Consider the following 23293-nt stretch of genomic DNA (forward strand, 5'->3'; position numbering starts at 1 on the left):
GAACAGGTGGGTACCATGATTTGGTATAAAAACAGCTTCCCAAGGCAAGGTACACCCCTTTGTCCACGACTGTGTGAGCAAATAGTCAAATAATTTAAGAACAACGTTTCTCAAAGTGCAATTGCAAGAAATTTAGGGATTTCAACATCTACGCTCCATAATATCATCAAAACGTTCAGTGAATCTAGAGAAATCACTCCACGTAAGCGGCATGGCCGGAAACCAACATTGAATGACCGTGACCTTCGATCCCTCAGACGGCACTGTATCAAAAACCGACATCATTCTCGAAAGGATATCACCACATGAGCTCAGGAACACTTCAGAAAACCACTGTAACTAAATACAGTTTGTTGCTACATCTGTAAGTGTAAGTTAAAGCTCTACTATGCAAAGCGAAAGCCATTTAACAACAACAATATTCGACATTGTGTCATCGGACCAAAGGGGAAGCAAACCATCCAGACTGTTTTCGACGCAAAGTTCAAAAGCCAGCATCTGTGATGGTATGGGGGTGCATTAATGCCCAAGGCATGGGTAACTTACACATCTGTTAAGGCACCATTAATGCTGAAAGGTACATACAGGTTTTGGAACAAGATATTCTGCCATCTAAGCGCCGTCTTTTTCATGGACGCCCCTGCTTATTTCAGCAAGACAATGCAAAGCCACATTCAGCACGCGTTACAACAGCGCGGCTTAGTAAAAAAAGAGTGCAGGTACTTTCCTGGCCCGCCTGCAGTCCAGCTCTGTCTCCCATCGAAAATGTGTGGCGCATTATGAAGCGTAAAATACGACAGCGGAGACCTCGGACTGATGAACGACTGAAGCTCTACATAAAACAAGAATGGGAAAGAATTCCACTTTCAAAGCTACAATAATTAGTTTCCTCACTTCCCAAACGTTTATTGAGTGTTGTTAAAAGAAAAGGTGATGTGAGACAGTGGTGAACATGCCCCTTCCCAACTACTTTGGCACATGTTGCAGCCATTAAATTCCAAGTTAATTATCATTTGCCAAAAAAAATAAAATTTATGAGTTTGAACATCAAATATCTTGTCTTTGTAGTGCATTCAATTGAACATGGGGTGAAAAGGATTTGCAAATCATTGTATTCCGTTTATATTTACATTTAACACAATTTCCCAACTCATATGGAAACGGGGTTTGTAAAATAAAACTTACTCAGGGCTACTTTTTAAAGTGAAATGAGTGTAAAGGTAACTCTATGAGTAATTTCATGTTTAGAGGGATCTACTTGTGTTAAAAATATATTTAGAAGGTGGTTAATGGTATTTTTATGCTCCAAATCCATAAGATTTATTCTGACTAATCCTATGAATCATTTACCACAGCCAGTACGACTGTATAGCCCGCCGATTGCTGTTTGTGGCTGTTTTAGGCATCACAATGATAAACATTATAAAAGTAACATTATTCCCTCAAACATGAACAGCAACATGTTTATACAGCTCTTGTTTTGCATATTTTCAGATGTGCTGATGTACCGAATAAAGTGTCCTATCAGGTTATATTATTATTTATCAGGGTATTCAATCTCAATTTAAACTCCTGCAATGGATTCATGCAAAGTGATAAAGGGAGAGACTATAGGACTATAGAACAAACATTCTAAATATTTTTTAAAAAGGAATAAACACAAAAAGTAATTTGGCAGTGGATAATAACCTGCTGCGGAGAGGTGAAGGTGACAGTTTTGGGCAATTCAAATGCGATCTGTGTGGAAACTCCGCCCATGTCCAAAACACCTGCAGTCCTTTTTCTCACCAGCGCCTCCTGCTGGTCACTGTTCGGAACATTAATCTCCACCACCGCCTCTCCGTCTTGATGGGACACAGGAAAAGAGGAGGGTATGTACATCACTGTTTAACCAAATAGATCTGCACATGTGTGGAATGTGAGCTACGGAACAAACAAAACAAATGGTGTATTACCATTGAGTGCATGGTTAAACCTTCCTAGGACAAAGTTTATGCCGATCCATGCATAGACACCTGAAACAAAGTTGAAAGGCGCTGAATGAAAAGCTGATGAGTTGCACAATTACCAGGTAAATCAGCAGCTTACAGATTGTCAGAGTGAAAATACCCTAAGGGAACATAGAAACTCGCAAAGCAGGATACAGTAGAGTTGAAGAGTACTTGGAGGTAAGCGATGGCTTTCGGCGAATTGTTATGCTTTAGGTTGCAAGCAAAAAATGATGAACCGCCGTTAGTTGGCCTCGCCCAGGGGTGCCCATTACGTCGATCGCGAGCTACCAGTCGACCGCGGGGGGTGTGTCAGTCGATCTCCAGCCAGGTTTTTAAAAAAAAATAGACCTAAAAAATAGTGATCATCAATCTTCACCAAGACGTCACTTAAATGACATTCACGGTACCGGAGGGTCTTGTGAGATGACCCTGGCTGCTGCAAGATCATTATTATGAAAATATGACCGAGAGGAAGGCGAGAAACACTTTTTATTTCAACAGACTCTCGCGCCGTACCTTCCGTCAAAACTCTAAAGGCCGACTGCACATTTCCTATCTTCACAATAAAAGCCCTGCTTCATGCTGCCTGCGCTAACTAAATAAGAGTCTCGGAAAACTGGCGTGCACAAGCGATCCCTCAGAAAGCTGGCGTGCACATCACTTGTGCACGCCAGCTTTCCGAGACTCTTATTTTGTTAGCGCAGGCAGCATGAAGCAGGGCTTTTATTGTGAAGATAGGAAATGTGCAGTCGGCCTTTAGAGTTTTGACGGAAGGGACGGCGCGAAAGTCTGTTGAAATAAAAAGTGTTTCTCGCCTTCCTCTCTGTCATTTTTTCATAATAATGAACTGGCAGCAGCCAGCGTCATCTCACAAGACCCTCGGGTGCCGTGAATGTCAATCAAGCAAGCTACGGAATTTGCCGCCAATGTTTTTCTTGTAAAGTGTATGGAAGCTGGATGAATTAGATGCCAAAAACCAACCACTTTCATGTGGTATTGTACAGAAAGGACAACTTTTTTTTCTCCTCCATTTGAAAATGTGGGCGTTATCATCATTACTGTCTGATTCCAATCAATGCAAGTCATCAGAATCAGGTAATACACCAACTTATATTCTTGTCTTTGTGAAAGAAAGACATCTATATGTGTTACACATGCTTGTATTATCATTAAACACATTTAACTAGTTTACAAAAATGTCTCTTTCATAAATAAATAAATATAAATGATATATATAAATGAGGTAAATCCCCTCGAGTTGGTCAATTGAAAAGTAGCTCGCCTGCAGAAAAAGTGTGGGCACCCCTGGCCTAGCCAATGTTTCAGTGAACCCTGTAAGATCTTACCAAAACATATATCGACATATCTTTGCTTGCCGACCACTGGAAGGACGAAAACGAGCGTGAAGGACAGTGCAGAGAAGAAAAAGCGGATGATCTTCATTGCGTTAGAGAAGAAATCATCAAAAACGACTTGACAAAGTAAGAGCATAGTACTGGTATTCTGCACCACATTGAAGCAGAATGGGACTGAAGCCAGCCAAAAACGTTCAAATAATATTTCAATGGCGGATATTTATCTGTGAAAATATGGAGAAGCCGCTTATGGTTCGTTTGACAAAGAAGCAACTGGAGTAAAATACAGCAGAAGTCCACTTTCCAAGGTAAATATTGTACATTAATATATCAAACTACTGTACTATTTCCTATCGTATCTTTTTTTCTTACAATATTTCTAATCTAGAAGTTTGTTTCTCTTTTCAAAAGACATCTTTGCATGATAACAATGTGCAACTTTGGGGGCCAAGCACCAAAGCTCCTAAACATGCACGGGGGCTTAGCTCTCCTCTCTCACACTAGGAACTAATTTCATCAAATTGACAATATTTTTCTACATCAAATTATTAAATGTACTTATTTTGAATTACAATTTATTTTCCTTTATTTTCTAAAGCTGCCGGCGCGCCTCCAGAGGCGCTCCTCACAGAATCACAAAACCCGCATCTCACGTTTTTTTTTACCTGCTGCAATAATCCCGGTTCCCTTTAAGACGAGCAGCAAGTAGAACACCTGGAATGATGCATGTATTTACCTTCCTGTTTTCCTGAAATCACTTCTACATGAGAATCGGAGAAAAGGAAGTTGAAGTGGACCGGGATGTCTGTTCGAAGATCTTCCAGTATAGCCTCCTGCTGACTAATGTAAAAAACAAAACAAAAAAAAGAAAATAAGCATTTCCTTAAAGGATGTAAAAAAACATAAGCATTTCCTTAAAGACAAACTGCACTTTTTGGGGGGAATTTTGCCCATCACTTACAATCCCTACGTGAACCACGCACACATGTTTTTCTTTAGTTATTCTAACTCGTAAATAAATGCTAGGAAAAGTCAGCAAACAATGGAAGTCGTTGCGTCTAATGTGCTCTAAAAAACCTCCATCAACATTTGGTACACACGCTGTAAGTATATGTATACGTAATGTAGTAACATTCATTAAATCATGTAATATTTACATATTTTGCTCATTTTAAGCATACGGCAGCGTATTCATTTCAGACGCATCACGACGCTCGCTATTTCCTTCGGCAACAACAACTAATCAGGTTTTATTTTTGAGCCTGAATAAAAGGAGGATGATCTACAAGCTTTAGAAGCTGAGAGCTAAACAGATTCAGCATGTAGCAGTACTGCTAAGTGCGAAACAAGAAATACAAGCTACGGACATAATAGAACAATCACTTACTGTACAATGTCTGCTCTCAGTGGGATGCCGACTGATTAGATGTTTACATCATCCAGTTTAGATGAAGAATTAATCATAATCCTCACACAGGTAAAAAAAAATAAAAATAAATGGGCACCTTTTTGTGTCTTTCTCGCCTCCCCGGGTAAAAGTTCAATGTCAAAGTTGACCAACTTCTTAGTTTATGGCCACAAAATCCTACTATCCAGGTGAGATTTATCATTTGGAAAAGCCTTTTACCAACTCGGAGGCAATGCAGCAGCTCATCTGCTCAGTATGTCAGTAGCTGTGTTTCCATTACCCCTATAAACGCAATAAAAAACTGTCAAAGGAAACATAATTTTTACGCTCTTTGAGGTGTTTTTTTTTAGATTTTCAACATTGAAATGTCTCGCAAACGCATCCTGGAAACACTTTTTCCATATTTACAGGGCACCGCAACATCGAACCGGCGAGTCTGCCCCTAGTTGTCATGCACTGGCACCCCGCAGGTGCCTTTCCGGGAACTGAGGCCAACCCGCAGGCTCAGACAGAGCCCCATGCCCTAAGTATGTCAAGGGGGGTGTAAGGATGTTTTTTTCTTTGACGATCACAATGGCTGCAATCATAATCGCAGTCCCAAAACCATGGCATCGCAAGGCGTCCATGCATTGATTTACGTGGATCCCGACTTTAACAAGTTGAAAAACTTATTCGGGTGTTACCATTTACTGGTCAATTGTACGGAATATGTGCTGTACTGTGCAATCTACTAATAAAAGTTTCAATCAATCAATCTTCATCAAAGTGGACTCTCACGGGACGGGATTTTGCGAGAAGTACGGCTCATGATGCAAAATACCTACAAGTCGCAAATATACTTAGTCTAAATTTTACAAATATCGCTTTTATATGGCGAGAAACTGCAATGATAACTCAAGATACATCATGAGCTGCGTAAGCTTGTTTCCACCCTGAGATCATGGCACCGATAAAAGTAGTTCCTCTGTGTTAGCTCCTATAATAACAATATTGCTAATACTTGGTTAATATTCAGGTCAGGAGATATAAATAGACTATTGTTGGTGGTTTTTGGATATTTTATGTAGGGCTTTATGGGCGTAATAGGTGACTACCATTACCTTGATCGTTAGCCACCTCGTACAAATTAAAACGCAATAAAAAAGTGTTCTTGTCTTACATAGTGACTGTGAACCATAAGCACAATTCCCCCAAAATGGCCTTTCCCTGTCATGAACTTGAGCATGCGATAAAACACGTTTGGCAGGAGGGAGACATGTGTTAATGTACCTGACAGGCAGAATTCTCATTCCAGCTGTGCATAGAATGTAGAGCGGGGTTTCTATGTGCTTGTTTTTGGGAACATGTTCAGCTGCAAAGCTCAGCAGGGGATGGATGTAGTCGCTGGCCTTCTCTGGTGTTGTAGCCAGCTCAGATATTCCTAAAAGCAGGAAGACCAGCCACATCTGAGCCAACAAACCTTTTTAATGCATCAACCACCAAACAACACAAAACTCACTTCTAACTTACATGTCAGGCCAACGGTAACATGTAGCCTAAATTTTCGACTGTAAGCCACTACTTTCTTCCTACGCTTTGGACCCTGCGGCTTATAAAACGGTGCGGCAAATTAATGGATTTTTGTTCAATGAAAATAGTTTTCTTAAAACATGCAAATATAATAAACTGGTGTGATGATGTGCCATATTTTGGATTAATTCTCTCCCTGCAGGTGCTGCTTGCTGAATGTCTACAGAGATTTAATCTGGAAGTACTAGTGTCGTTCTGTCTTGTAATCGTCCATAACATTCTACTTGTATGGATTTCTCATTCTTCACTCCAAGCAACCTTTGTAATTTTTACAATACAACTAAAACAATTCTTACTTACTAAAGCGTCCCATGTGTGATGTCTGTAAGAGTGTTTTCATGCATGTTTATACGTGCTACCGTTATGTAATGAAGCAAGCGCCGTTAGCATGAGCTAATATGCTAACACGTTTACGAGTGTTTGTATTAGTATTATTACCTTAAAATGGCATTCTTTTTGTATTTTTTCGGTTTTGTAAATTCACCAAGACGTCACCATGGATTTATTAAGTCTGTTTAGCTGATTGCAGCTCGTGGGTCCATGACAATGACTTCTGTTTTGTTTGATCAGCCGTTTTACTGCAGTGTTACAGAGACCATTTAGAAACAGTTAAAGGTATGTAAATAAACATTTACAAAATCTTTCTGTGTAACCAACTCATTTCACAACGTTTATATCTGCGGCTTATATGCTGGAGCAGCTAAGTTTTGGAAAAATATTTATTTCTTCTAAAATGTAGTGGCTGCGGCTTGTAGCCACTAGTCCAGAATCGATGGTAATCCTGCTCGTCAGTCACATTTGCATTACTAGAGGTGGGGAAAATAATTTATTTTTAGATGCATCGCAATTCGGACATGGACGATTATAAATTTGATCAGTAAACGTCAATAATCGATAATCGGTTTCTTTATGTAAATAAAATAATGCAGACAGTTCTAAAATTTGACTGACCGCAGTGAGCCACCTCACAAAGAGATCCGACCAGCTCCTTGATTTTAGGGCACTTATATTTCAGTTTTGTACACATTTCTATTAATTTAATAATGTGAGAATTGATTTAAAGGAGCCACGTGTAGGGATTGCATGTCAAGTGATCATTAAATGGCCCTGATATGTCAAAAGGCATTAATAAATCATGTTCTTTTCAAATATCTCTATAACTGATAACGGTAGTTCAAAATTTGATTTACAGTCCCGAAATCCTTTGTGTTGTTTTCTGAAACGTTTGAAACAGTAGCCTATAGGCCAGAGGTAGGGAACCTATGGCTCTAGAGCCAGATGTGGCTCTTTTGATGACTGCATCTGGCTCTCAGATTAATCTTAGATGACATTGCTTAACACGATAAATAATGAATAATTCCCCTGGTAATCAGTGTTAAAAATCCATCCATCCATCCATTTTTCTACCGCTTATTCCCTTTCGGGGTCGCGGGGGGCGCTGGCGCCTATCTCAGCTACAATCGGGCGGAAGGCAGGGTACGCCATGAACAAGTCGCCACCTCATCGCAGGGCCAACACAGATAGACAGACAACATTCACACTCACATTCACACACTAAGGCCAATTTAGTGTTGCCAATCAATCTATCCCCAGGTGCATGTCTTTGGAAGTGGGAGGAAGCCGGAGTACCCGGAGGGAACCCACGCATTCACGGGGAGAACATGCAAACTCCACACAGAAAGATCCCGAGCGTGGATTTGAACCCAGGACTGCAGGAACTTCGTATTGTGAGGCAGACGCACTAACCCATCTGCCACCGTGAAGCCCCATCTTAAAGATCTAAAATAGTATATAATAATAACATTCAAAATATAAAAAAATTCTAATGCATTTTTATCCATCCATCCATTTTCTACCGCACCTGTTCAAGAAGTCAAGAATGGTAAGAAGTATTTTATTCATTATTAGTTAGCTTCAGAATAAAAATGTTATTAAAAAGAATAACAGACGTGTTCTACCCTAATGTTAGTTTTACATAAAAATACACACATTTAGTTGTATTCAGTGTTAAAAAAACATTATATGGCTCTCACAGAAATACATTTTAAAATACTTGGCTTCCATGGCTCTCTCAGCCAAAAAGGTTCCCGACCCCTGCTATAGGCATACTTTGGTAAAATGTCTCCGCTTTAGTTTTGGGCGTACATTAGGCTGCTAAGCATGTTCTACTCATTTTCACCAGTATAACCATTGCTAGCGTTGGTTGTAGTTGGTTTTAGTCTTGGTTTTCTGGTCATACTGACAATAATACAGCCGAAATTCTTCCTTGAGTAACTCGAGTAATTCGATTACAAAATATATTTGCGGAATATGTGCTGCCCTGAGGAGTCAAGTTTTTTTTTACGGCATTTTGCCTCTTTTAGTAAACCGTAGTCAAAGCTTAAGTATTGCACAGCGTGTTTACGTCACAGATCATATGCCCCCTGCACTGCACAACACCGCTCTTTAAATATGCTTGAGTTTAGAAAACTTTTTTGCCGATATAACTCGCAATGGCCGACGCCGCAAAAAGCGGTGGACAAGAACCACAGCAAAACGAGGGAATTAAGAAGCGACAAAAGTTATCTAAGGTGTGGAAACACTTTACTCTAAAATCGAAGGAAAGCGCAGTAGTATGCAAACAAGGCAAAGTGGAGCTTGCATACCACAATAGCACAAGTTCGATGCTGTAGCACCTGTCGAGAAAGCATATGACTTGAGGGACGTCCGGAGGCGAGGCAAATCATATATTATCAAATGTAAACGCAAAAGTTGTGTTAGTAAAATAAATGTTATTTATTATGATAAACAGGATGTGTATTTTCACTCAGGCAAAGTCATCAAATGCTGCCAAAAGGTGTTACCTACTCATTGGCCTAGTGGTTCGAGTGTCTGCCCTGAGATGGGTAGGTTGTGAGTTCAAACCCCGGTCGAGTCATACCAAAGACTATAAAAATGGGAGCCATTACCTCCCTGCTTGGCACTCAGCATCAAGGGTTGGAATTGGGGGTTAAATCACCAAAAATGACTATGCCCGCTGCTCCCCTTACCTCCCAGGTGGTGACCAAGGGGATGGGTCAAATGCAGAAGACAAATTTCACCACACCAAGTGTGTGTGTGTGTGACAATCATTGGTACTTTAACTTTAACAACGCTATCCGAGCTGTCGTGTTCAATTAGCCTCTCATTAGTAACCACACGAAAGTAGTTGTGCAAAGTTATTCAGGTTATTCAAGTCACACAACCACTTGCTACTTGGATAGCCTAGACTTTCACCCACTATTGTTTCTGTAGAATGCAAGAGTTTCAAGTCCTTGTTCAGTTTGCAAATTGTGCACAAGTGTGCAAAGTTCCTGTCAGCCATATTGGTTCTGAATATGAAGTTGTACATTTCGAATGCAGTACTGAAGGCACTACCTAATCTACTTTTTATGTTTGGTATTATGAAAACTGTTCTTATTGTTTTATTTTTGATATTAAGAATATGATTTAATTTAGCTTTCTCAGGGAATATTAATTTTGAACTAATTTCATATTCATGTGTTTACATCTCAAACATGTTATGATGGCAAAATGAAGATTGATTACTATTTTGCATGCAATGAATGCAATGAACTTTATTGCATTCTTATAATTTAAAAAATGTTTTTGTCATTATTAGGTGGTTTGTCTTTTTATATTGTTTGTGTATTGTTGGCAGGTTTGCGTGGAAAAAACAACATTTAAACGGCACCGTTTAATAATCATCAAAAACGCACGAGAAACAAAAACTTTGTTTTTGCGGTCACACCACACAGCACATAGGGCTGTGAGCGCAACGGTTTTTGGAGCACAATCAACCACAGACACATTTCAGCTGTGCGTGTCAGCCTTCAATTATGAAAACAGGCGTTTAGGAAATAAAAGACAATTAGGCCAAACACAATAATTTAGGGCACATCTTAACATAATTAAACCTTAAACAAAAAATATGTTGTATTTGATTACTCGATAGAATACTCGATTATTAAAATATTCGATAGCTGCAGCTCTAGAACAGTGGTTCTCAACGTTTTTTCAGTGATGTACCCCCTGTGAACATTTTTTTAATTCAAATACCCCCTAATCAGAGCAAAGAATTTTTGGTTGAAAAAAAGACATAAAGAAGTAAAATACAGCACTATGTCATCAGTTTTTGATTTATTAAATTATATAACAGTGCAAAATATTGCTCATTTGTAGTGGTCTTTCTTGAACTATTTGGAAAAAAAGATATAAAAATAACTAAAAACTAGTTGAAAAATAAACAAGTGATTCAATTATAAAGATTTCTACACATAGAATTAATCATCAACTTAAAGTGCCCTCTTTGGGGATTGTAATAGCGATCCATCTGGATTCATGAACTTCATTCTAAACATTTCTTCACAAAAAAAAGAATTCTATAACATCAATATTTATGGAACATGTCCTCAAAAAATCTAGCTGTCAACACTGAATATTGTTGCATTTCTTTTCACAGTTAATGAACTTACATTCATATTTTGTTGAAGTATTATTCAATAAATATATTCATAAAGGATTTTTGAATTATTGCTATTTTTAGAATATTTAAAAAAAAATCTCACGTACCCCTTGGCAAACCTTGGCATACCAGGGGTACTTTGAGAACCACTGCTCTAGACAATAACCCTACCTTGTGATATGGTAAGCAAGCATGATGTACTTCTCACTGAAAATAGCCTCTTTTCTGTGTAAAATGTGTTGGTTAAAGATTTGTTATTGACAAAACGCTTGTCTATTCAGCTATTATGGTGATAAACGCTTTTTTAGTGAAACAAAAATAAATGTAAAATTACATCAATATACATGAATTAATAAATATGTCTCAATAATGGATTTTTAATCAAACCGGAGCTCCTGAATCTTAATTGTGAGGTGCCCAAAGATTCCCACCTCTATGCATTACTGCAGCACTTGATCTCCTTACCTGGCTTGATCTTCATCACCACAGACTTCCGGTTTTGATCTCTCATTTGCCGAATATCCAGGAGTTCGAGGGGATTGCCGTTGTGCCTGGGCCAGCAGTACACGTACACCCGGGAGCCGCTGCTGCCGCAATCCACGACAAGCCCGTAGTTTAGGTGGGGGTTGCTGGTATCTGTCGCGTCCACGTCGGTCACCCGGGCCAGGTGCCTGAAAACAGCAGAGTTTTGTTAAGGTGACAAATCATTCGTGTCATCACTTCACTTTGTCTTGGACTATTCCCTCTACTATTCTTTGACTCTCTCCTCGTCATTTGGGATGTCTTCCTGGTTCGATGACCCGCCCTATCTTGCGTCTGATTGGTCAATCCATAATGTTTGGCCTAATCTTAATCAACCATGACTCATCCCAGTAAACCAACCAACCAATCACGGAAGTTCTTTTACATAAACCAACCAATCATCATTGATGTTTATTGAATATTTTGTCCCCTGCCCGAGGGGTTGCTTCACTACGTAGTTTCAAATTTTTAAGATAACATTTTTTAATGAAAAACCGTAGTTTTCACTTCCTGATTATTAAAGAAAAAAAAAAACTTACTCATTCGTTGTTGGCAGGTATGGCAAAGATACGGATCAAGATTTTAACACACATTGTAGTTCGGAAAAAAAAACAAGAAAAACTGAAAATATATTATATTTTTACAGAGATAAAAAAAGACGGATTTCCGACAATAGATGGAAAAATCACATGCCTGCTTCCTATCATTAACACGTGTATAAGCACCAAATAGAAAAAAATGCTCAGTTTTCTAAGCAAAAAAAAAAAAACGGGGACATGATACAGTCCATTTTTTTAATGCAGGCTTCACTACACGTAAAAATACCACCTGGAGCTCTACCAGTGAGACGTGGGAGCTAAAAGTTTGAGCATTTTGTTTCTCTTCCGCTCGCACAGGGGTCGGCAACCAAAAACGTTGAAAGAGCCTTACTGGACCAAAAATGCAAAAAAGGAATCTGTCTGGAGCCGTAAAAAATCAAAAGCCTTATATACACTAAGTGTTATAATGATGGCAACACATGTAAGTCTCTACATTAGCTATGTTAGCCTACTATCAAAATGATTATGCGTCGCAGTCTGACGCAAATCTTTGTTGACAGAAATGTTAAAATGTAATATTTATTCTCCACATTTTTACAACATAGGAAAACATTAGCAAAACTTCTCACAGGGTGAGATAACTCCTGGAAATGACTGGCTTAGAATGGCCAAAGGTATAGATGTGTGTGTCCAAGTTAAAGGAAACGGCAAGCTGTCTTCTTATAATGGATTTATCACAATCTTTGCAAGCTGGCTAACATTTGCTGTGGTCTGGAACAACATGGCACACTAACAACTATCAGAAATGCAGCCAATATTACAGACAGATAATGTGCCATGAGGCATGCAAATATAAATTAACATAAGTAAAGGAAATTAAATGAGCTCTAATATACCTACAAACGAGGCATAATGATGCAATATATACAGTACATACAGCTAGCCTAAATAGCATGTTAGCATCGATTAACTTGCAGTCATGCAGTGACAAAATATCCCGGATTAGCACTCCATAATAAGTCAATAATATCAACAAAGCCCACCTTTGTGCATTCACGCACAGTATAAAACGTTTGGTGGACAAAATGAGACAAAGAAGGCGTGGCATAAAACACATCTTTCTGTGGCAGTGTCGGAGAAAGTTGTACATGTAAACAAATTGCTGAGTCACAGTCCACACAACGGTGAGATCAAGGGTCGCTGAAATTAGTAGGACAAAATGGCGCTCGCCAAATAGTCTCATCAGTGAAACATAAACACAAACATATTAGACTTTGGGCTTTCTAACAATTAGGAAGGCTCTACCGAAACCATATTACAACAAAAAATATATTTTCATCCCATTTTTTTCCTATTTCCAATCATTTTTGGAAAAGCTCCATGGAGCCAACAGGGCACCGCTCAAGAGCCGCGGGTTGCTGACCCCCAAGCTAGCATGATGTTGCAGCTGAAATGGCACAGTAATGTTAGCTCACGTCCTCCAGATGTGTACATAACCCAATGGTACCCCAACTTAAGAGTGTTTTGAGATAAAAGCCGTCTCTGTGCTCATTGTTACGTTTTAGGTTGCAAGCAAAAACTTGAGTTACAAGCATCTCTGCTAGAGATGTCCGACAATATCGGACACCCGATACTATTGGCTGATAAATGCTTTAAAATGTAATATGGTAAATTATCAGTATCAGTTTCAAAAAGTAAAATGTATGACTTTTTTAAACGCTGCTGTGTACACAGACAGAGCGCCAAAAAACCTTTAAGGCACTGCCTTTGCGTGCCGGCCCAGTCACATAATATCTACTGCTTTTCACACACACACACGCAAGTGAATGCAAAGCATACTTGGTCAACAGCCATACAGGTCACACTGAGGGTGGCCGTAAATACAACTTTAACACTGTTACAAATATGCACCACACTGTGAACCCACACCAAACAAGAATGACAAACACATTTCGGGAGAACAGCCGCACCGTAACACAACTACCCAGAACCCATTGCAGTATTAACTTTTCCGGGATGCTACAATATACAGCCCCCGCCTCAATGCCGCCCCACCCAACCCCGCCCACCTCAACCTCCTCATGCTCTCCAGGGAGAGCATGTCCTAAATTCCAAGCTGCTATTTTGAGGTATGTTAAAAAAATAATGCACTTTGTGACTTCAATAATAAATATGGCAGTGCCCTGTTGGCATTTTTTTATTCCATAACTTGAGTTGATTTATTTCGGAAAACCTTCTTACATCGTTTAATGCATCCAGCGGGGCATCACAACAAAATTAGGCATAAAAATGTGTTAATTCCACGACTGTATATATCGGTATCGGTTGATATCGGAATCGGTAATTAAGAGTTGGACAATATCGGAATATTGGATATCGGCAAAAAAAGCCATTATTGGACATCTCTAGTCTCTGCGAATGCCACAAAACATCTGGTCTTACTCACCAGCATTAGCATATAGCTAGAGAACGACAAAACTTTGTTTTCCGAGCATGGGACGGTGTGGAGGATATTCATTGAATTAAAGACAGAAATCATCAGAACCATGACCAACTGTGTAGCTGACTTGGCAAGGCCTTTAAGCGAATCACTGCTAATCCGCACCATACTGAAGCAGAACAAGTTGATGACCCCAGCTGAGAATGTCAAAATAAGGTCTAAACGGCCGAGATTTATCCATAAAAATATCAAGAAGCTGCTGATGGTATGTTTGATGGAGAAGCAGCTGGAAGGATACACCGCAGAAGTCCACTCTCCAAGCTAAACAAAAACCGTGCATTATTATTACATTACTTCATAAAACTATTGCAGTTGTTAGTACTACACTCTAAATACATTCACATTGTGATTCTTTGATGTTGTATTGCTTTATGCAATATTTCTTAGCGGTATAGCTCGGTTGGTAGAGTGGCCGTGCCAGCAACTTGAGGGTCGTAGGTTCGATTCCCGCTTCCGCCATCCTAGTCACTGCCGTTGTGTCCTTGGGCAAGACACTTTACCCACGTGCTCCCAGTGCCACCCACACTGGTTTAAATGTAACTTAGATATTGGGTTTCACTATGTAAAGCGCTTTGAGTCACTAGAGAAAAGCGCTATATAGATATAATTCACTTCACTTCACTTCTTCTACTAACAGATATACGTTAGAGCTATGCTTTGTACTAGGAAGGGCAACAACAGAGGATGCATGTGCACGTACAAGCCAGTCTGCCCCACAACAAGAAGTTTATGCACTACAACTCTTGCAAAATCTCGTGTGGGTAAATTTCCACCGTATATGGATAATCCGCTGATGTCACCAATAGGAAAAATGCCACAGATCGGGTAACTTCCAAACTGCTTGTTCGGAGGAAGGTAAGAAGATTGTTTTGTAAATTACTCAGCCATTTCTCCTTGGTTTGATTTCACATTTTTGGGACTTACGCCGATCCCAAATACACAAAAACAAGTAGCAATAGGTTCAAAAAAAAAAAAAAAAAATTTAGTTTTGCATAAGTGGTCCCTTTCAATGTACCGTAATTTTCAGACTACAAGGCACACTTAAAATAATTTCATTTTCTCAAAAATCAACAGTGCGCCTTATAACATGGTGCGCCTAACGTACGGCATGATTTTGGTGTGCATACCAACCTCGAAGCTATTTTATTTGGTACATGGTATGATGATAAGTGTGACCAGTAGATGGCAGTCCCACGTAAGCGATACGCCAGTAAACATTGAAAGTATAGAACATTACTCACGCCGCTCAAAAATCTGTCAAAACGTTTTTAGTAGGACTTTAGTAAGCTATGAATCTGCACCACTTGATGGATTGTCGGCGCATTAAACATACGATTATTATTATGGTACGTGTATAAGGACCGCAAAATGGCACCTTTTAGCAGACATTATCTGGCGGACATGAATCCACAATATCGCAATATTATGCATAACCAACTTTTCTTACCTTCTGGTACCTGCTGATCTGTATATGGGATCTACATAAGTCCTGAAAATTTGTACGAGTTCGCCATTGTAGTCCGTGCCAACACCGTAGTCGATAAGCTGTTTTTTCTCTACCTCCTTGTTATGTGGCATTCATCTTCCGCTGTTGCCATTTCTAATATAAAGTAGCGTAAAGTTCTTACTTATATCCGTCAGTAGGTTAGCTATCAAAGCGCTAAAAACTGTAGTGTGTTTACATAATCCACCCACAGAACTTTAGTTATTAGAGGGTTCCGGTCTGACCGTTTTTTACAGGATGTTGATGTTGCAATATTGAGCCATGGATGAGAAGATGCTGCTCCGTTATCGATTTAAGTAAAGTCTGACTGTCATTAAAACAGTTAGCTCCATCTTTTGACACTTCTCTCACTCCCGTCCTTGCACGCTACACCGTTACAACAAAGATGGCGGGGAGAAGACGCTGTCGATGGTGAGCCACGTAAATAAGACCGCCCACAAAACGGCGCATCCTGAAGAGACTGTCAGAAAGCGACTTGAAAATGGTCTGTGAAAGATTATCTATGCAACATTTTGACCAAAGAACCATCATCACATGTTATGTAGACAACAAGATAATGTTTTAAATTTAGAAAAAAAAATCATAATATGACACATTTATGGCGCCTTATGATCTGGTGCGCCTCTTGTACGAAAAAGAAACCTGAATATACCCGCTTATCGGCAGTGCGCCTTTTAATCCTGTGCGCCCTATGGTCAGAAAAATACGGTAGTTTGTTAACCTGTGGAAGTGGTTTTCCTTCGTGATCCAGATGGTAGGCAATTTCCCAATGACGAGAAACAGGTAAAGGCTTCCAAGTAGGAAGAGCAGCAGGGCGAAGAGGAACAGCTGCCTGAATGAAGGGAGCAAGAGGCGGGGAAGCATCTGGCACGACAGGCTGAAGTGCCAGGAAGCTGGGAAAAGGCACGACAAGCTGATCCTGTCAACAGACAAAACAGATGGTGGAGAATCAGTATTGACTCATACTAACACACCAGGACATAAACAAACCTGGCCATGATGCAGATTGTCCTCAGAGTCTTGGTCTTATGAAGCCATCTGTTAGTGGTACCAAAATTGGCCTTTTGGACGGCTCGACTCCATTTTCCTCACGCCCACCCATTTCCTCAAATCAGCAAATATGGAATAGTTGTCGTAGAGCACATTCACTGTGGGTAATAAACAGGAAAACTTAGGGTAAACTGGGTAACACATGGGTAAGCTTAACCTATTATTTACTATAACAATCTACAAGGTTAATATAGTCTGCTTCTCTTTCTTCCCCTCCATTTATATGCTTTCTTTTGAATTTCAAGTTATCACTACATATATTTATTGTTGCATTTGAACAAATGTATTAGAATAGAATAGAATACAACATACTTTATTGATCCCTGGGGGAAATTGTTGATAATAGATGTAATTATTAGAGATGTCCGATAGTATCGGACGGCCGATAAATGCCATAAAATCTAATATCTGAAATTATCGGTATTGGTTTCAAAGAGTAAAATTCATGACTTTTTAAAACGCCGCTGTACGGAGTGGTACACGGTTGTAGGGAGAATCACTGAGCGCCAAAAAACCTTAAAGGCACTGCCTTTGTGTGTCGGTCCAATCACATAATACCGACGGCTTTTTATACACACAAGTGAATGCAAGGCATACTTGGTCAACAGCCATACAGGTCACACTGAGGGTGGCCGTATAAACAACTGTAACACTGTTACAAATATGCGCCACATTGTGATCCCACATCAAACAAGAATGACAAACACATTTTGGGGGAACGTGTCCACCGTAACACAACATAACAAATACCCAGAACTCCGTGCAGGACTTACTCTTCCAGGACACTACAATATACAGCCCCTGGTACCCCCTACCCCCCACCTCAACCCCCCCCCCCACCCAAATTCCAAGCTGCTGTTTTGAGGCATGTTAAAAAAAATAACGCACTTTGTGACTTCAATAAAAAATAACACACTTTGTGACTTCAATAATTTGATTTGATTTATTTTTGAAAACCTTGTTACATTGTTTAATGCGTCCAGCGGGGCATCACAACAAAATTAGGCATAATAATGTGTTAATTCCACGACTGTATATATCGGTATCGGTTGATATCGGAATTTGTAATTAAGAGTTGGACAATATTGGAATATCGGCAAAAAAGCCATTATCAGACATCGCTAGTAAATATTGTTATTATTCATTATCAATAGTGCTATTTCTATTGCTATTTGTATTGTTCCATTAGTGTAGCCCCTGGTGGTGAGGCTGTCGCTTAGAAATAGGGCAAGAAGCTTTGCCATCCGGAAGGAGCTCAAACTAAAGCCGCTGCTTCTCCACATCGAGCGGAGCCAGATGAGGTGGTTTGGCACCCTAGGGAGGTGTTCAGGGCATGTCCGACTGGTAAGAGGCCACAGGGAAGACCCAGGACACGTTGGGAAGACTATGTCTCCCTGGGAACGCCTCGGGATACCCCGGGAAGAGCTGGACGTAGTGGCTTGGGAGAGGAAAGTCTGGTCTTTCCTGCTTAGGCTGCTGCCCCCGCGACCCGACCTCGAATAAGCGGGAAAAAATGGATAGCATTTGTAGTAGGTCTGCGCGATATATCGATCAACTCAATATATTGCGGGTTTGTCTCTGTGCGATATAGAAAATGACTATATCGTGATATTCGAGAATCAGTTCTCACATAGTTGCTTTTAGCTGCGGGCATTACACTGCAGGCTCTTCCCACTCTTTCTTGTCTCTCTCTCCTTCTCACAGACAGCAAGCACACCTTCTTACATACGTCACATTCGTATACGCCCTGGCGGAGCAGAGAGGTAGGAGCATGGGTAACGTTAGCTGTGGTTAGAATGGTAATAAGTGAGGAAGAAGGCGCGAATCTGGTAACAAATAAAGGAAGAATTAATTCCCAAGAAAAACAGCATGGGGTCCATCGTCTGGCGGGGGTTTGGCTTCAAGCGGGAATATGTCGAACAGACAACCGTAATTTGTCAAGAGTGGGGAAAAAGCGTTGCTACAAAAAGTAGCATTCCCGCTAATATGTAGCATCATTTGAAAAGTCACCCGCTAGAGCAGGGGAAGGAAACCTATGGCTCGCGAGCCAGATGTGGCTCTTTTGATGACTGCATCTGGCTCTCGGATAAATATGAGCTGACATTGTTTAACACGGTAAGTAATGAATAATTCCAATTGTAATCACAGTGTTAAAAATAACGTTCAAAATACAAAACATTCTCATGCATTTTTAATCCATCCATCCGTTTACTACCGCACCTGTTCAAGAAGTTGCGTCAATGGTAAGAAGTTATTTTTTTTATTATTGGTTAATGTGGGGCTTGCCCTCCTGGGGGTTCTTCAGACCACCAAGCACTGACATGAGAGCCTGTTTCAAGGTTACAATATTGTTTTATTTTTCAATAAGTCTCTCAGTTTCTTTCCAGCAATTGTCTTTTCTCTTTAGTTCTCGCTCCCAGCCCCAACACTGTCTCTCCTCCTGCCTGCTGTTTATAACGGAGCGACAGGTGATTAGATAACAAGGCCCAGGTGGTCAATCTACGCACCTGTCGCTGATTTCGAGGCCGATCCTGGCAACACCCCGCTTCGCTGCAGGCCCGCAGGCCACACCCCCTCCACAGTTAGCTTCAGAATAACAATGTTATTACAAAGAATAAGAGACCTATTATACTCTAGAAAGGTTGGTCTTACTTAAAAAGGCACGTGTTTAATTGTGTTCAGTGTTAAAAAAAAGTTATATGGCTCTTACGGAAATATATTTTTAAATATTTGGCTTCTTGGCTCTCTCAGCAAAAAAGGTTCCCGACGCCTGCGCTAGAGAATAAAGAGTGTTTACTGCGCATGTCAACATTTCCATTTGGTGCCACACCAACAAAATGCCGAGGCAACCATTTCCACATCAACACCGTTTGAAAAAAAAAAAAGTGAACAACATAAGGAGATAACGTCCGCAGTAACCTACCACATAGCGATTTGATTTCCTATTTTGCAGCTCTTTTAGGAAATATCTTGTTAGACATCATGCACAAAAGTGCACTTTATTGTAGTGGCGTTTTAACAAAAAAATGCACTTTGATTTAGTGTTGTTTTGATATGTCATCTTAGTGACATCATGCACAAAAGTGCACACATAGCTTGTCTTAAAATGTCTCTGACAATCTTGCACTTTCTGTTTTGGAAATGACATGAATGTTCGTGCCACTGCTTAATAACTGTTTAATAAATACAGTTTTGGTCAATTGACTTAGTTGTGATTTCCCTCTCTGCATGAAAGTTTAAAAGTAGCATATATTAATGCAGTATGAACAAGAATGTTTTAATGTAGACACATAGAATCATCATACTGCTGTGATTATATGCATCAAGTGTTCGTTCATTCAAGGCGAAGAAAAAATATCGAGATATATATCGTTTATCGTGACCTCGCCTAAAAATGAGATATTAAAAAAGGTCATATAGCTCAGCTCTAATTTGTGTCATTTCTGTAATATTATTTATTTCCCAAACTGCTTCTTTGCTATCACTTTTACCATCATATTTGTACATATCATATTTGCTGATGTTGCTCTATTGTTGTGTTTGTCTCTCTGTCTTATCGCCCTCTTGCCCCCACAATTTCCCCCTCTGTCTTCCTTATTTTTTCTCTTTCTATCCCCTCCTGCACCATATGATAATATGAATACATTTAATAAAGTCAAATACAAAGAAGGCAACAAGAGAAGTATCCAACACTTCTCTTTTGTAGAGAAAACAGTACAACAATTATTCTCAACTAAAGAGGAGAAATATAACCTTAGAGGGAAAACAAAATTAAAACATTTGTATGCACGTACAACACTTAAAACCTTAAGCACATCACTATGTGGAATTAAATGATGGATTGGATTAAGTAAAAAAGTTAAACTTTGTACTGATATGATCCAGTTTAAGAGGTTGTTCAAATTAATAGTACAAAGAAGAATTATGAGAAATACCTACAACCTTATTGAAAATAAGATATTCTACAGCTCAGTATGTTAATAATGACTGAATTAATTGATTACATATTACAAAACTGTTGTGTATACTAATTCACATATGTGATTTTATTATTAAAAGGTCAGTTAATGATTCTATATACCAACCCCGTTTCCATACGAGTTGGGAAATTATTTTAGATGTAAATATAAACGGAATACAATGATTTGCAAATCATTTTCAACTCCACGTAAAACCAACATTGAATGACCGTGACCTCCGATCCCTCAGACGGCACTGTATCAAAAACCGACATCAATCTCAAAGGATATCACCACATGGGCTCAGGTACACTTAAGAAAACCACTGTCACTAAATACAGTTTGTCGCTACATCTGTAAGTGCAAGTTAAAGCTCTACTATGCAAAGCGAAAGCCATTTATCAACAACATCCAGAAACGCCGCCGGCTTCTCTGGGCCCGAGATCACCTAAATGGACTGATGCAAAGTGGAAAAGTGTTCTGTGGTCTGACGAGTCCACATTTAAAATTGTTTTGGGAAATATTCGACATCGTGTCATCCGGACTAAAGGGGTAGCGAACCATCCAGACTGTTATCGACGCAAAGTTCAAAAGCCAGCATCTGTGACGGTTTGGGGGTGCATTAGTGCCCAAGGCATGGGTAACTTACACATCTGTGAAGGCACCATTAATGCTGAAAGGTACATACAGGTTTTGGAACAACATATGCTGCCATTTAAGCGCTGTCTTTTTCATGGACGCCCCTGCTTATTTTAGCAAGACAATGCAGAGCCACATTCAGCATGTGTTACAACAGTGTGGCTTCATAAAAAAAAAAAAAAGAGTGCAGGTACTTTCCTGGCCCGCCTGCAGTCAAGATCTGTCTCCCATCGAAAATGTGTGGTGCATTATGAAGCGTAAAATACGACAGCCGAGACCACGGACTGTTGAACGACTGAAGCTCTACATCAAACAAGAATGGGTAAGAATTCTACTTTCCAAGCTTCAACAATTAGTTTCCTCAGTTTCAAAACGTTTATTGAGTGTTGTTAAAAGAAAAGGTGATGTAACACAGTGGTGAACATGCCCTTTCCCAACTACTTTGGCACGTGTTGCAGCCATGAAATTCAATGTTAATTATTATTTGCAAAAAATAAATAGTTTATGAGTTTGAACATCAAATATCTTGTCTTTGTAGGGCATTCAATTGATTATGGGTTGAAAAGGATTTGCAAATCATTGTATTCCGTTTATATTTACATCTAACACAATTTCCAAATCATACGGAAACGGGGTTTGTATTTGTAAACACTCTGAAGTGGGAAAGGGGTAGGATTAATTAAGCTTTGATTCTTCCTACTGCTTTTCGGACATGATGTAAAGTGAAATGATATGAAACTGTGTAAGTGTGTTCATGTTCGAAATAAACTAAAGAAAGAAAGAAAGAAAGTACAGTTGTACAACCGATATGGGCATCCACATGAACTATACGATTTGCCTGAGAAGCTGGACAGGACAAAAAAAAATAATTAACTAAAAAAATAAACAGGAAAATGAGGTTAAAAATAAACAAGTCATTTTGTTAGCGTTAGCATGCGGTTGAACGGTTGACAGTTAACCACACAAACGCCTTTAACACGTTCTATCATTCGTCGGCGTCAGGAAAATGTGGCAATATTTTACTTACAAAAGCGATTCGTGCGGATAAATACATCAAATTAATTCCCTTTCTCGAGCAACTGCCATCTTTGTGATACCAGATACGCGCCGGCTGGAGGGAGTATGTGGCAGTGGTAGCCGGTCGCTCGTCAGTGACGTCACGAGTGGGTGTGTTCGAATTTTTCAATTCCGTGTTGCCCGGAATGTAGACACGCCCTTTATTCACTTTTCAACTACAACTGGGTCAGTGTATATTTTGGTCATTTTGTTTTTCTTTATCCATACATTTTTTACCGCTTGTCCCTTTCGCGGTCGCTGAAGCCTATCTCAGCTGCATTCGGACGGTAATAGAAATCGAAAAAAAAAAAAACGAATTTATTTATATATATTTTTTTTTAAGTAAGAAAGTTGAAAAACAAAGCAGTTTTTGTTTTTTGGTTTTGAAGAGTTAGTTATTTAATTATTTTTTCGGTTAGTGGTCAACAAAATAAACAAATAATGAAATTAAAACAAAAAACAGTTTGATTTGTCTTATTATAATTCTTAGTGAACATAAACGGAAAAACAAACCAAAACGAGTGTTTAATTTCATATATTTATACCGGAATATTTAACTTTCCAAAGTAAAAGCTTGGAAAATGTATCGATGTGTTGTAATCACGTGACCTAGAAGAGGCACATCCGGGTTTCAGACGATAATGAAATAAAAAATAAAACAGTTTGATTTATGTTATTATACTTCTTTGTGAACATACAGGGAAAAACAAACCAAAAC

General features: G+C 39.4%; 1 protein-coding gene across 3 annotated transcripts in view; it reads right to left on the reverse strand.

Moving 5' to 3' along the window:
• Positions 1–22686, reverse strand: part of entpd4 (ectonucleoside triphosphate diphosphohydrolase 4) — a 42250-nt gene extending 19564 nt beyond the window's left edge. Inside the window, exons 1-8 of one of the 3 annotated variants that reach the window (XM_061897367.1) lie at positions 22547–22686; positions 16862–17019; positions 16593–16790; positions 11272–11477; positions 6024–6174; positions 4083–4186; positions 1956–2015; positions 1690–1844 (exon numbers count right to left, since the gene is read on the reverse strand). In XM_061897367.1, the coding sequence (XP_061753351.1) occupies positions 1690–1844; positions 1956–2015; positions 4083–4186; positions 6024–6174; positions 11272–11477; positions 16593–16790; positions 16862–16869 (882 nt within the window). In that variant the 5' untranslated portion in view covers positions 16870–17019; positions 22547–22686. Of the gene's footprint in view, positions 1–1689; positions 1845–1955; positions 2016–4082; positions 4187–6023; positions 6175–11271; positions 11478–16592; positions 16791–16861; positions 17020–19428; positions 19484–22546 lie in introns of those variants that run through there. The other 2 variants (XM_061897373.1, XM_061897359.1) reach the window with 2 other exon arrangements.
• Between the last annotated feature and the right edge of the window lie 607 nt (positions 22687–23293).

This window comes from Nerophis ophidion, linkage group LG01, assembly GCF_033978795.1.
Source record: "Nerophis ophidion isolate RoL-2023_Sa linkage group LG01, RoL_Noph_v1.0, whole genome shotgun sequence".
In the NCBI taxonomy this organism is placed as follows: domain Eukaryota; kingdom Metazoa; phylum Chordata; class Actinopteri; order Syngnathiformes; family Syngnathidae; genus Nerophis; species Nerophis ophidion.